This window comes from Lemur catta, chromosome 3, assembly GCF_020740605.2.
Source record: "Lemur catta isolate mLemCat1 chromosome 3, mLemCat1.pri, whole genome shotgun sequence".
In the NCBI taxonomy this organism is placed as follows: Eukaryota; Metazoa; Chordata; class Mammalia; order Primates; family Lemuridae; genus Lemur; species Lemur catta.
The window spans coordinates 36,423,273-36,439,433 of NC_059130.1; the positions used below are offsets into that span (position 1 = coordinate 36,423,273).

The following is a 16,161-nucleotide window of genomic DNA, read 5'->3' on the forward strand; positions in this document are numbered from 1 at the left end:
CTACAGATGTTGGCTATAGTATTCTATATATGTATAATAGGTCAATTATTTTTAATCATTGTTCAAATCTTCTATACTATACCTTTACCTACTTGTTCTATCAATTACTGAGCGGTGTGCAGAAAAATCTCCTAATGTGTTTATGGATTCATCTAGCTCTCCTTGCAGTTTTGTCAATTTTTGTATTTGCCTTGTGTAATTTTATTCCATCCTCTTTTCCCCAATATTTCTTTATCTTCATATTTTAAATGTATCACTTATAAATAGCATATGGTGTTTTGTTATATTTAATCTAGCACTCTTTGTCTTTTAACTGGAGTATTAAATTCCTTTAATTTAATGAAATGACTGATATAAATCTACCATCTTATTTTATGCTTTCTGTTCTCCCATGTTTTCTATTATTTTTATTCATTACTGCCTTCTTTTGGATTTTTTTTATCATTCATTTCCCCTTATATATTAGAAGTTATATACTCTATTTTTGTACTTTTATTAATGTTTGTCTTAGAACTTACAACATGGATATGTATCAGTAATCACACTGAATGTAAAAGGAAGAGATTCTGAGATTGGATATAAAAGCAAGATCACACTATATGCTGCCTATAAGTAACCTACTTCATTATAAAGACACAAAATAGGTTAAAAATAAAAGATTGGAAAAGATATACCATGCTAATATTAATTTTTAAAAAGCTGGAGTGGCTATGTTAATAGCAAAGTGGGTTTTCAAGGAAAAAATATTATTAGGGATAAAGAGAGTCATTTCATAATGATAAAGGGTCAATTTATCCTAATGTTTATGTACCTAATAACAGAGCCTCAAAATACATGAAGCAAAAACTAACAGAACTCCAAAAAAATAGGCAAACCACAATTATAGTCAAGGTTTCAATACCCCTCTCCTAATAATTGATAGATCAAATAGGCAGAAAATCAACAAGGATATAGGACACTTGAATAAGACTATCAACCCTATTTATAGAACACTCCATCAAATAACAATATTTTTTTCAACTACACATAGAATAGTTGCCAAGACAGATCAGATTCTGGGTTGTAAAACAAGTCTCAGTACTTTGAAAAGGATCAAGTGTTACCAAGTATGTCAATAACAGAAATATCTCTGGAAAATATCCAAATATTTGGAAACTAAATATACTTCTAAATAACCTATGAGTGAAAGAAGAACCCAAAAGGGGAATTAAAAAATATTTTAGATGAATTAAAATGAAAATATAACATATCAAAATCTGTGAGATGCAACTAAAGCAGTACTTAGAAATTCTGTAGTACTAAATGTCTATATGAGAGGGATAAAAAGGTCTCAAATCAATAATCTCAGATATACCTTAGGAAACTAGACAAAGAAGAGCAAATTAAATCCAGAGTAAGTAGGCAAAAAGAAATAATTAAGGACATGGAAATCAGAAAAATAGTAGAAAAAAATTAATAAAACCATAAGCTCATTCTTTGAGATAAAGAAAATTGATAAATCTTTTTATAGATCAATGAAAATAAAAAGAGAAAAGACTCAAATTTTTAATAATAGGAATAAGAGAGTGGATATCCTATAATTATTAAAAGGGTAACAGGGGAATATTGTGAGCAACTCCATGCCAATAAATTAGACAACTTAGATGAGATTATGAATTCCTTATAAGACAAAAGCTACCAGGCTCACTCAAGAAGAAAGAGATAATAGCTCTATATCTGGTAAAGGAACTTCCTTAAGACTATTGGAGAAACTGGATAGCCCTATAGCTCTATAAATTTGTTAGTTAAAACCCTTCCCACAAAGCCCAGATGGCTTCATGGGCGAGTTCTACCAAACATTTAAAGAAGAAATAATATGCAATTCTACACAAATTATTCCAGAAAATAGAAGAGTAAGAACTCATTCTAAGAGGCCAGTATTACTCTGGTATCAAACCCAAAGATATCAACAAACAAAACTATGTAATCAATATCCCTCATGAACATGAATGCAAAAATTTAAACAAAAATTTAACCAATTGAATTTGCAATATATAAAAAAGATAATACATCATGATCAAGTGGAGTTTACCACAGGAATACAAGGTTGGTTTAACATTCAATTCAAAAATCAATCAATGTAATTCACCATATTGACAGACTAAAAAGACAACTCATGACCATCTCAATAGATGCAAAAAAAAGAGAGTTTGATAAAATCCAATACCTATTCCTGACTAAAAATAATTCTTTTTTAGCAAACATGAAATAAAAAGGAATTCTTTCAATATGAAATAGGGTATCTATGGAAAACCTATGGCTATCACTATACTTTAAAATGACAGAATAAACACTTTTTCCATAAGATGGAATGAGGGAAGGATGTCTATTCTCACTACTTTTATTCAACCTGGTACTGGAGAGTCTAGTTAGTACAATAAGGCAAGAAAAGTAAAAAATGTATAGATTGGAAAAGAAGAAATAAAACTGTTCCTATCTGTAAATGACATGACCATGTACGTAGAAATCCCAAGGAATCTGGAAAAAAAAAACTCTTAGAAGAAATAAGTGAGTTTAACAGGGTCACAGGACAAGAGACCAGTGTATTAAAAAAATTCACCGTAATTCTGTATATTAGCAATGAATAATCAGAAATTGAAATTACAAAACAATACCATTTAAGTAGCACCAAAATATGAAATACTTAGGAATAAATCTGACAAAAGATGGGTAAGACCTATACATTGAAAACTATAAAACTTTGCTTAAAGAAACAACAAAGAATTAAATAAATAAAAATATACGCTATGTTCACAGATCCAAAGACTCAATATTGTTAAGCTGTCAATTTTCTACAAACTGATCAATAGATAAAATATAATCCCAATCAAACTTACAGTGGGCTTTTTTGGAGAAATTGATAAGCTGATAATAAAATTCATATGGAAAACAAAGGACCTAGAATAACTTGATCCTGACAAAGAACAAATGTACAGGATTTATGCTACCTGATTTTAAAACTTATTACAAAACTACAGTAATCAAGAGAGTTTGGTAATGGTGATAATGTTGACAAATAGATCAACAGAACACAACAAAATGTCCAGAATAATACCCACACATATATGGTCAACAGATTTTCAATAAAAATTGCTATGGTTTAGTTTATTTGACCCCTCCAAATCTCATGTTGAAATTTGATCCTCAGTGTTGGAGGAGGGGCCTAATGGGAAATGTTTGGGTCATGGGGGCAGATCCCTCATGAATGGTTTGGTGCCATCCTTACAGTAATGACTGAGTTCTTGTTCTATTCATTTCCATAAGAGATAATAATTTCTTAAAAAGTCTTGCATCTCCCACCCCTTGCTTCTTTTCTCACAATATGATCTTTGCACATACTGGCTCTGCTTTGCCATCTGTCCTGTGTGGAAGCAGCTTGAAGTGCTCACAAGAAGCAGAGGAGGATGCCATGCTTCCAGCACAGCCTGCAGAACTGTGAGCCAAATAAACCTCTTTTCTTTACAAATTACCCAGCCTCAGGTATTCCTTTACAGCAACACAAAATGAACTAAGACAAAGATGCAAAGGCATCTCAATAGAGAAAGGACAGTCTTTTCAACAAATTGTGCTAAAACAATTGGATATCCAAATGCCAAAAAATGAACTTCAATCCATACTTGGCACCATATATTAAAAAAGTTAGCTCAAAGTGGGTCAAAGACTTGACTATAAACCTAAACCTATAAAACTTCTAGAAGAAAACATGGGAGAAAACTTTTGTGATGTTATTATGTAAAATTTTCCTTAGATATAATACCAAAAGTAAGATCCATAAGGGAAAATATAGATTGAACTTCATCAAAATTAAGAACTTCCCTGTTTGAAAGACACTATTAGGAGAAGAAAAGACAAATCACAGACTGAGAGAAAATCACATATCTGATAAAAGACTTGGTATCCAGAATATACAAAGAGCTTTCAAAACTCAATATAAGAAAATAAACAAATAATAAATGGGCCAAAGATTTGGATTTGAACAGACATTTCACCAGAGAAGATATATGGATGACAAATAAGCACATAAAAAGAGGTTCAACATCATTGGTCATTAAAGAGTGTAAGTTAAAACCAAAATGACATACGAATACCCACTTTTTAGAAAGTCTAAAATTAAAAAGACTGACTATATCAAAGTGTCAGTGAGGATATGAAGCAAATGGAACTCTCATACACTGCTAGAAGTAGTGTAAAAATGGTTTAACTACTTTTTAAATATTGACATATCATAGTTGTACATATTTTGGGGGGTATATGTGATATTCTGATGCATGTATACAATGGGTAATGAGCAAATCAGGGTAATTGAGATATTCATCGCTTCAATTATCTTTGTATTGGGAACATTACAATTCTTCTCTTCTAGCTATTTTGAAATATACAATCAATTATAGTTAACTATAATTTCCCTACTGTACTCTGAAATATTAGAACTTACTCCTTCTATCCGACTGGATTTTTGTACCAATTAACCACTTTGGAAGATAGTTTGCCAGTTTCTTTCAAAGTTAAACACACACATTCCATATGACTCAGCCGTTCTATTCCTAATATTAAACTAAAGAGAAATGAAAGGATTTGTCCATTTAAAGATGTGTACGTGAATATCCAGGGAAGCTTTGTAATAATCAAAAACAAGAAACAATTTAAATGCCCATTAATAGAGAATATATAAATAAATTATATATATATATCCCTACAATGAAATACTCCTCAGAACTGAAAAGCATAAACTTTTGATAAAAGTAACAATATGTGTGAATCTCAAAGTGATTATGTTTAGTCAAAGAAGTCAGACAAAATAAGAGTATATTCTATATAATTTCATTTATATAAATTCAAGAAAATGAAAAATAATCTTTGTATTAGAAAGTAGATCAGACATTGCCTAGGGACAGGAGAAGGCTAAAAGGAGAGAGACAAAGAATTACAAGAAAATTTGGGGTAGGTTGGCTATGTTTTCTATTTTTATTGTGGTGATTATTTTTATAAGTATACACATATTTTAGAACTTATAAAATTATATACATTAAATATGTACAGTTTGTTTTATATCTATTAAACCTCAAAAATCTGCTAAAAACAAATAAAACAAAATTAAGGGGAAGACAGAATTATTACCATCATCCTATCTAGCTCATGAAGTTCCTTAGCAGCACCTTTTTCTGAGTGAAATACTTTATTCAGAGCCACTGTTGTTACCAGCCCTTTGCAACAACTGCAAAAGAAATGATAAAAATTGAAATTGTTTTATAAAGCATACACACACTCAGCATGACCTGCTTATTGTTGGCTCCTCTTCTGTTTAAAATCCAAAAATCCACGTAGCAGAAGTTTACCATAATGATTCAGCTACTGCCTCACCAAGAAGAATAATGTGTCCCTTTATCAGTTTCTCACTCTTCCCCTGTTTCTCCCCTCCACCTCTCTCACTCTTGACCATTGGTAACATTAAATTGAAATGAAGGGAAAAATTATCTAGATTGTAAAAGCTACTTCCCAAATTTAAAGTAATCATAGTGACAGTATGCATCTTAGTTAATAGATTATAATTTTTTAGACTTCATCTTTATTCAGTGGAATCTACTAGCTTTTCAGATATAAGGGTTTTTTTCATTTTTTAAAAGAGATGTTTTGGTTGGTATTTAGTGAAGCACATAAAAGCATACATTCGCTTTGCATGTGATTATACAGGAAACTATAAGCTTCTTCTTAAATGCCCCCCTACTATGTGCAAAAGCACAGGTTGTGTCATCTTATTTAGCAAGTGAGGTTTTTTTTAAACTAATTCTCATCCCATATACATACAATTCCCATCTTTCCAATGTTAACACTGTTTTCAAAAGAATTCTAAGGCCACTGGGAGAACACCAAAATCTCATATTCTAACTGAGTATAGTGTTGAAGTTAGTTGAAAAATCACACTAATATTTCTTTCAAGGTTTTAAAATAACTCTTATTGCTGCTACTTCACTGCTTTTCTCTTCCCTGCTTTATGTCACATTTAATCTTCAAAAGAGTAGCAATTAAATAACCAGAGTTTCACCTGCTCAAATAGCTGGAGTATTGGGACAACTTTTTTGTCAGTGCAATTGCATCCAGCTCTAATTGTGCAACTCCTATATCACGTTTCTCAGCACTTTCCTCCTCTAACTTTGGAAGAGTGTCTTGATCAGTAAAGTCAGGTATCATTACAATCAGCAAATTTACCATCCACTGGATCATAGATATATGCAACTCATCCATCTGTTAAAAAAATGATTACAATACAAATGACGAATTTTAAATAAATCAAACAGTAAAAACCACACCAAATTTAAAAATAGAAGTGATCATACCTGTGTCCAACTTTCAATAACGCTGTAATTCTGAATGAAATCAAATCATCACTACTCAGCTAGTGAGGCCTTATTTTCTTTTGCTCACCATATCACATTAAACTACTCCCCCTTCTTTAGATTGGCTAAGGGTATTAACCCATTAAAGCTGCAGTTCCCAAACTGTGCGCCAAGGCATTCCAGGGCTCCACAGCAAACTCACAAGGATACCATGGGACCTTAAATGGAGGGAAATAATACTGATATGTGACATCTGCTGGACACAGAATGAACTTAACATAGTTCACAGTTTCAACTTTAGATGTACTACATCACTTTCAGTGACATATCTTTTTTGAAGCTGGTTTGAATGGTGGTTGTATGATACAAACAAGTACTCTGTGAAGGTAACGTGGAACAAGAGATGAAGGTGGTAGTGCTCGATCTGATTCCACCGTTAGAGAAGCTGCACGATGTCCAATAAGCACATGTATTTCATTTTTATTTTGATTAAATAAGAATAAAATAAATGTATTTTTCTTTCAATATATGTGTATTACTTTTCCAAACAGTTACTAAATTGTTAGGACATTAAATATTTAGCAAGTTGTTTGAACTTATTTACTTAATAAACTTGACTGTGAGGTATTTCTTTTGGCTTAGGAGTATGAAAATGCTAGAACCCAAAGGGTACCATGAATAGAGAAAGTTTGGAAACCTCTGCATTATAGCGTTTGCTGACTCTGGGTCCCAGAAATAAAATGTAGGAAAACTTATAAAATGCAAACATCAGACACATCATACTCTTCAAATGCCCTACCTTCTTTTCTCTGTTTGGTCAGTTCCTAAGTATTTCTCTAGGCTTAAACATTATCCACTCTGAGAAGACTTTTTAATTTCCATTGGCTTTAATTTGTTTCCTTTCCCATGTTTTGATAGTACTTTTTACATATCTCTGTTATAATCATTTGCAAATCTGTATCCTCAATTAGCTTGTGTGTCTCTTTTTAAGGAATGAGCTATCATTTTATCCTTCAATACCATACACAGTAGGGAGTAAATGCTTAATATTAATAAATGTTTGTTGAATGAATGAATAAAAATAAAACATCCAAACTTCCTGCCTCTTAATTTGGAAGGAAAAGTTGTTAATGACCTAAAGCAATGTTGATTAATGTATTTTACATCTGAATTAACATATCTGGAAAAAGGGCAACGTTTTCCTGAGGAAAAAGACAAGTCTTTTTCATAAATCAAAGATACTTCCCCCATACATTCCACTAGCTATGCTCCTACTGCTTCTCAATGAGAGTAAATAAATTCCTAACTGTTCTTTCATATGGCAATGGCCTAGATTATACTGTCATTGAAATAACTCATTTTTGCTTAAATAAAATATTAATCAATCCTTGGGCCATCCCTATGAAATAAACACAAATAGATGCTGTTATCTTCATTTCAAAATTATATTAGAGAGTTTAAATGATAGAATCAAGGTCATGCTCAGAAGAGTCTGGGTGATTTAAAAAAAAGAATTAAGGTTATGCAAAAAATCATACTTAAATTTAAAATTAAAATCAAAGTAAACAGAAGAGTATCTTTTATTTTCACAAAGATATATAATCATTCTTTTTAATGAGATGGAAAGTGAATATGATAATTTTTATACTAAAAGAGAGATTTACTATGATTCTGATATAAAATTCTTAAAGGGAATTTTAAGATGAATTAAGTGCTTTTCTTTTATGTGTTAACTTAAAAAATTAATTAACAAGGTTTATACTTTGGAAAAAGGAGAGCTTTATTTTTCATAAAGGGTAGCAGCCTGTTGGGTGGCCATTTCCACAGGTTGGGAAGCAGAGCCCCAGCCACAAGCCAGGCACATGTGCTTCACAGAACAAAAGGAAACAAGATTTTATATTTAGCCGGTGGTCAAATATACATATTCAGTAAGATATAGGAGGAGGCATGAATATTTATGAAGGTATCTCACATGCATGTAATTGTTCTTCACCTTTCCCATCCCCACATGGCTGGGAACTCAGTTTTAAGGTGTTTCTGGGGTCCCCTTGGTCAAGAAGGGTCCATTCAGTTAGCAGAGGGCTTAGGATTTTATTTTTAGTTCACATATGAAAAGACTTGCTCCAAATTTACTAATCTTTTCAGGGACAAGTGGCTACTTAGCCACTTTTTAGCTGATATTAAAAAAATTAAAAAGCATATTTGTCCCTTCAAAATATAAGTGAGGTTTAACAATGAGTAAAAGAAACTTATGCTATGGAGAGATCATTTTGAAAATGGATAGTTGGAAATATTACCATCTTGGTGTGAGTTTGTGTCTGAAAATGATACATAGTTCACCTTTTAAAAGTCAAACAGCACAAAAGTAATTTATGTAACCAAAACGTTTGTACCCCCATAATATTACGAAATTAAAAAAAATAAAAAAAATTTAAAAAGAACATAAGGTAACTTTGCAGATAATCAATTGAAGAGGGAGTTTACGCCTTAGAGAAGAAACTTCCCAAAGTACATGAAAACCAGCCATATGCGTCAGAAGTGTGACCCTACTGGAAGAGGGTAGAAAGAACCACTTCCTTCCTTCAAAGACAGATTATCCATCAATCATGAGGGGAAAAAAGCACAAGAAAGTTGGTTGGCTGCTCTGTTGACTGAGAGACAGCTCAATTAGCAAAGAAAAGAAGATGGTCACAATAGGCAAAAATTGGCTGAAGCAGAGTTTAAATTCTAGCTTTCACCAAGTGGCTCCGGCCGTTCCACATGCAGCCCTAGGCAGAGGCCCAAGAGTGTCAGGGAATCGCCTGGATCAGGACATCAGGTCCCTGAGGAAGGAGGAGGGGTAAGCCGTGAGGGCTCAGGGGTCCAGGTCACCTGCAGGTTTGATCCAGATTTGCCGATGACCCCTGGACAACCCCAAACACAGCAGGACATCTGTGTTTCTCTCTTTAGGAGTAATTTGATTTATTTTCTTTTCGTTTAACTGCTGTTATTTAATTGATGTTACATTTGTTCTTATTGCCTAAGATAGTGTTTTTCAAATATAGACGATTTTAATATAATTCCTATGAATATATTATTTCTACTTCAAATCTATTTCCTCTAGAATTAGAAGCTATAAATATTTTGATTGAAATACAAAGTTCACTATATTTAAACCATAACTGAAATTTGACATGACTGGTGGAAAATCCTAAAATAATAAAGATTATATGCTAAACTTTAAAAAAATAAAAGTCTCAAATGTATATACTCAAAAATCTGGAAGTAAATTTCCAAACTGTTTTAAAATCTTACAAATAAAGTGTTTCAATGGTCTGAAAATACTTTGTTAAAATACAGAAATGCTCTACTGTCTAATGTTTGTAAGAACAACTGATTGATATTATGATATATAGGCAATTTTACTCATCAATTAAAAAAACCTTTGCATAATTGACTGATAGAATTGAAGAATGAGTATTATCACTCAATAAATACAGCCAATGATGCACTTCTTCAATTTGGATTCATATTTCTTTGTGACATGGATTTCAATGACAGCTATGACAGTCATTAAAAACAAGTATTAAACAGAACTTAGAAGCAGATCTTCGAATAGCTTTATCACTAAGTATTAACCTGTGATTATAAAAATTATGAAACTTGTTCAATCACATTAGTTTTTTGAACCATTACTAAAAATTATTTTAAAATACTGTTTATTTTATTGTTTGACATTTTGTATGTGTTTTATAATGTACAAAACATGTCAATAGAGTAATTCTTGCACGTAAATTATAAATAGTAAGCTAGAAATGACTTGCTCAAAGATTTTTTGGGGATAGTGGTACTTGGATCAACAATGTTTAGAGACTGCTGTTTTATACAGCCATGCAGTACAAATGAGTAAGGGGACAAAAGAAAAACAATAACTGGAGGTAAGAAAATGGATCAGAAAGGAAAATAAATGGTAGATGAGAAAAAGACAAACTTTTCCATTTTTAAATACTTATACCAGTATATATGGATACACATAGTTCCTCTAAGAGTTTACAATCTTGCAAGCTTTCTACACAGATTCATTATACCATAATAATTCAGTATTAAAATAGACATATATAAAGGTACTTTCTAAATAATCTTATCATAAAAATTGAATTCTAGTATACCAAAAATTAAGTATATGATTCCATGGAGATAACTTCCTGATGGTATTTTGCCAAAGAAGAGGTATGAGACACCAACAATGCTGGAATGTTCTTCCTAACTTCATTCAACAAATATCTATTGAGTCCCACTATGTGACAGGTATTCTTCTATCCTTTTTCTTCTTCATATTGGTTGTCATAAGAATTTCTCCCAAGCTTGGGGATCCCCTGGATCTATACTTCCAGCCTTAACATAATTACTTCTCAACTCTTGGTAACTGTAGGTTTATAATATGCTAATAGAACTGTAATATAATATAATGTTTCATCAGTAGTGTTCCCATATAACATGATGTCTCTGCCTTTCAAATTTCTAATTTAAGAAATATTAAAATGAATCAAATTCATGTTATCAATTTTGTAAGATAAAATATTTGCATGTGAAGTTTACTTATACTAAGATTCCTGTGTAAATTTAGATTATAAACAAGAATAGGAAGTGGGAATAAATGAAGTAAACTAAGACATCCTTTGGAAATTATTTCATGTTGTGCTAGTTAAGAAGTCCACAGGTTCAGCTCTTCAGAATTGTGGAATAATTCTATTTGTTCTGGTAATTACAGACCAATAGTATTGTGGCATCTTCTCTTTCCTGTTAGTAACATGTTTCTGCCCTTATTGGCTGAAAGGATGGAAGAAACATAATCTGACATAAATCATTAAAATGGTCACATCCCAGATTAACTTCATCAAGGAAAAAATTTCAGCATACTAAGTAAAGAGTAAAGATAATAATCAGAACTCAAAAACTAACTACTGATCATCTCAAAAACACCATTCCAGAGGCAAGAACTTTCTGCACTTAAAAATCCACTGAAAATCACCTGAGAAATTATTATATAAGCTTCCATTTTGCCCTTCCCCTCCTGCCTCAATTGGATAGGGAGGTCCTGGTTTTTTCTTGAAGAAAACTCCCAGACAAAGCAAAATATAACCTCACAAATCCTTATAAGTACATACGTGGCGCTGAAGTTCAACGTTACCATTGTTAATTTCATTGCCTATCTTCAAAAGCCATTGTTGCATCATGTTAAATATATTTTCTTGGAGTCCCCTGAAGGAAACATCAAGTAAAATAAAGATAAATAATTTGCTTAGAGCTGTGGTCCCCAAACCCTGGTCCACAGACCACTACCGATCTGTGGCCTTTTAGGAACCGGGCCACACAGCAGAAGGTGAACAGCGGGCAGGTGAGTGAAGCTTCATCTGTATTTACAGCTGCTCCCCATCACTCACATCACCGCATGAGCTCGGCTCCTGTCAGATCATCAGCAGCATTAGATTCTCATAGGAACTTGAACCCCACTGTAAACTGAGCATGCATGGGACCTAGGTTGCAGCTCCTGATGAGAATCTAATGCCTGATGATCTGAGGTGGAGCTGACGCAGTGATGCTAGTGCTGGGGAGTGGCTGCAAATACAGATTATCATTAGCAGAGAGGTTTGACTGCACAATATATGTAATGTGCTTGAATCATCCCAAAACCATCCCCCCGACCCCCAGTCCATGGAAAAATTGTCTTCCGTGAAACTGGTCCCTGTGCCAAAAAGGTTGGGGATCACTGGCTTAGAGTATAAAAGTAATTATCAGTTAAGAGAAAGAGTTTCATTTGGCCAGTCATAGTAAAATTAGGTGTGACAATTTCTTGAGAACTCAGGAAAAGGTGAGTAAAAGCCCTGAATTATCTGGTATGCTGGCTTAGTCACTGACATAGCTTTCCTAACGCCCAGGTAGGTAGCAACTGGGATTATGCACTTTGGACAAAGTAGATCTTACCTGCAACATTAGCTCTCTACTGTAAAAACCTAACGCCCTTTATATTCACTTCTAGACCAGTAGGGTCTTCTCACATAATAAGAATGAAATTTTAAAATTCTCTTGATGATTGACTTCCAGCATAACTGTGTGAGCAGCGTGAGAAGCAAGGCTGGCCAATTCCCCAGTGAAAATGGTAAAAATTATTTTTTAATAAACCATTTAAAGCCTCTGGAAATGGCGCTAAAGATAAACAAAAATGGCAGAAACATCTACTGAAGAAAATCTTTGAAGATTCAGTAAGAAAGGCAAGAATCTATGGTATTTAAAACAAGCCTTCTCCCTCTCTGCTTCAGCTTACTGAGGCAGAAACTCCACTCCAGAATGCTGCATCCAAGAACATAGGGCTCCCTATCCCTCCAGCTCCCAGATAACATTCATCCCAGAGGAAAGAGGACATCAGGGTTTCTTATCCTGTCCCCAGCTATCTGTTACTTGGTCTAGGTACTAGGCAAATGCGGTTGAGAAGTAGGGGTTCCCTTCCTCCACCCAGCCCATACTTACATCATAGAATGGAGACTCTACCTTAAGCATAGCATGCTGAGAATACTGGGGCCTGATTTCTTGGGTTTGTGAGGGAGTAGTTCCACTCCAGGAGAGACAACCCAAGAGGACCTCAGGCTGCTACTCTCCCCTATAAAAAGTGCTCAGTTCCTATAATGTGAGTGTCACTCATAGAGAAGGTTTCCATTGTTCCTACACCCAGCCTCCAGAGTCTTACCTCAGAGATTTTGCCTGGAGGGAGAAGCCAAGAAAACAGCTCCTAAACTATAGGTAAACTATTTAATAGTTTGCAGGAAAGAACCAGGGAACAAGACAGCTGGGAGGAGGTCACTTGGAATCAGAAAATTTCAAACACTAATCTCAGGAACTATTCTTTCCAAGGAGCCAGAATTATATGAAATTGGTTTGCAGAGCAACATATGTCCCAGAGAATTACTGAAAACAATAGAGCAATCAAACAGAAATTAGTGGAGTTTAATAGCTGGGCGTGACAGAGAAAAAGAGGAAGAGAGCCTTGACAAAACACTGTCATTGCAGAGTGACTGTGGGCATACCCAAAGCTGCAGCTCCCTAAGAACACATCAGAGGCTTAATAGGAGGAAGAGGGGGGCAGTAACAGTACATGATCTAATATGTTCAATCTCCAACAAAAGCTTATAAGGTGTGCAAACAAACAAGAAAGTATGACATATACATCAGAAAAAAGCAGGCAATAGAAACTGCCTGTTAGAGTGACCAGACATTTGATTTTTCAAAAATAGACTTCAAAGTAGCCATGATAAACATGTTCACAGAACTAAAGGAAACCATAATTAGAGAAGTGAAGGAAGGTATGATAACAATGTTGCAGAAAATAGAGAATATAAATATAGAAACATAGACTGGAAAAAAGAAACAAATGTAAATTCTAGAGTGAAAAAGTACAATAAGTGAAATTTTTAAAAATCATTAGCAGGGCTCAACAGTAAATTTGAACCGGCAGAAGAAAGAATAATTGAAGATAATATGATGGAGATTATATCAGCCAAAGAACAAAGAGAAAAAACAATGCAGAAAAATGAATATGACCTCAGAGAAATGTGGGATAATATTCAGCAAACCAAGAACACATAAAGGGAGCACTGGAAGTAGAAAAAAGGTAAAGGAGCAGAAAAAAATATTAAAAGAAGCAATGGATGAAAACTCTTCAAATTTATTGAAAAATAACAACTAACACTCAGGAAGCTTAAAAATCTCCAAGAAGGATAAACACAAAGAGATCCACAAACAGATACATCAGAGTTAAAATGCCAGAAATCAAAATAAGGAGAAAATCTTGAAAGCAGCAACAGGAAAACAACATATAACCTACAAGGAAACTCCAGTAGGATTAAGAACTGACTTCTCAGAATAAATGATAGAGGCAAAAAGGCAGTGAGATAACATATTCTTACTGCTTAAAGTAGCAACCGTCAATCAAGAATCCTATATCCAGCAAAGATATCTTCCAAAAATAAAGGTGAAGTAAAGACTTCCCAAGATAAACAAAAACTGAAAAATTTGTTGTTAACAGACTTTTTTTACAAGAAATACTACAAGAAGTTCTTCAGGCTGAAAGCAATGGGAATTATAATCTACATGAAAAAACAAGGAGCATATGTAAAGATAATTATATAATTTTAAAAGATAATATAAATGCATATTTTTCTATTTATTAACTGACTTAAGAAAAAATTGTATAAAATAATGTACTATAATGTATAGTTAGACCTATAACATAAAAATGTAATATGTGTCTAATGTTTTTGGCAAAGTAGCACAGAGAAGGCAGATGGGAGCAAACTCCTAACAGGATATAGAAATGATGACACATGGTAAATTAATAATTATAACAATGTACTTTTGTGTTTGTAATATTAAGACACTTATTAATAATATATAATAATAATAACACAAAAGGTAGAAAACAGAACAAGACTATGTGGGAGTAACATTTCTATATATCACTGGAGATAAGCTAGCACAAATCTGAAGCTCATTCTTATAAAAGGTTTATGATAAACTCTGGAGCAACCACTAAAAAAAAAACTTTAAAATTGTAGTGAAAAATCAGTAAAGAAATCAATGCTACACTAGGAAATATTCACTTAATGCAAATAAAAACAGTAAAAGGAAAATAGAGGAACAAAAAAAAGAGAAATTAAACATAGAAAACAAACAGTAAGATGACAGATGTAAATCCAACTATATCAATAATAACATCAAATGTGAATGGATTAAATAAACCAATAAAAAGGCAGAGATTGTGAGACTGTATTTAAAACATGAATCAACTGTATACTCTCTACAGGAGACACACTTTAGATTCAAAGATACAAATAGATTGAAAGTAAAATATGGAAAATTATATATAAACAGCAACCAGAACAAAGCTGGTGTGGCTGTACTGGTATCAGATAAAATAGATTTTAAAACAAAAAAATGAAAACCTCAAAATCAATCTCAGCAACAATAAAAATAAACAAATGGACCCTGATCAAATTAAAAAGCTCTGCACACCCAAGTAAACTATCATTAGAGCAAATAGACAACCTATAGAATGGGAGAAAATATTTCCATATCTGATAAAGGGCTGATAACTAGAATCTATATAGAATTCAGGAAGATAAGCAAGAAAAAAACTCAAACAACCCCATTAAAAAGTGGGCAAAGGACATGAGCAGAAACTTTTCAAAAGAAGATAGATGAATGGCCAACACACATATGAAAAAATGCTCAACATCTCTAATCATCAGGGAAATGCAAATCAAAACCACAATGATATATCACTTATCTCCAGAGAGAATGGTCTTTATCAAAAAGTCCCGAAACAATAAATGTTAGCATGGATGCGGAGAGATAGGAACACTCATACACTGCCGTTGGGACTGCAAGCTAGTACAACCTCTGTGGAAAGTAATATGGAGAAACCTAAAAGAACTAAAAGAAGAACTATCATTTGATGCAGCAATCCCACTACCGGGTATCTACCCAAAGGAAAAAAAGACATTCTATCAAAAAGACATCTACACTAGAATATTTATAGCATCACAATTCGCAATTGCAAAGATGTGGAAACAACGCAAGTGGCCATCAATACACAAGTGGATTAATAAAATGTGGTATAGGTATACCATGGAGTACTACTCAACCATAAAAAAATGGTGAACTACCTCTTGTATTAATATTATCCTCGATGGAGCTGGATCCCATTCTTCTAAGTGAAGTTATCACAAGAAGGGAAAAACAAACACCACATGTA

At 33.2% G+C, this 16,161-nt stretch overlaps 1 protein-coding gene across 5 annotated transcripts in view; it reads right to left on the reverse strand.

Annotated features, from left to right (window-relative positions):
• AXDND1 (axonemal dynein light chain domain containing 1) overlaps positions 1–16,161 on the reverse strand; it is a 119,461-nt gene that overhangs the window by 31,487 nt on the left and 71,813 nt on the right. For all 5 annotated transcript variants that reach the window (XM_045547251.1, XM_045547252.1, XM_045547254.1 and 2 more), the window contains 3 exons: positions 11,522–11,615; positions 6,083–6,282; positions 5,158–5,254 (listed from right to left, as the gene is read on the reverse strand). In XM_045547251.1, the coding sequence (XP_045403207.1) occupies positions 5,158–5,254; positions 6,083–6,282; positions 11,522–11,615 (391 nt within the window). The remainder of the gene's footprint in view (positions 1–5,157; positions 5,255–6,082; positions 6,283–11,521; positions 11,616–16,161) is intronic.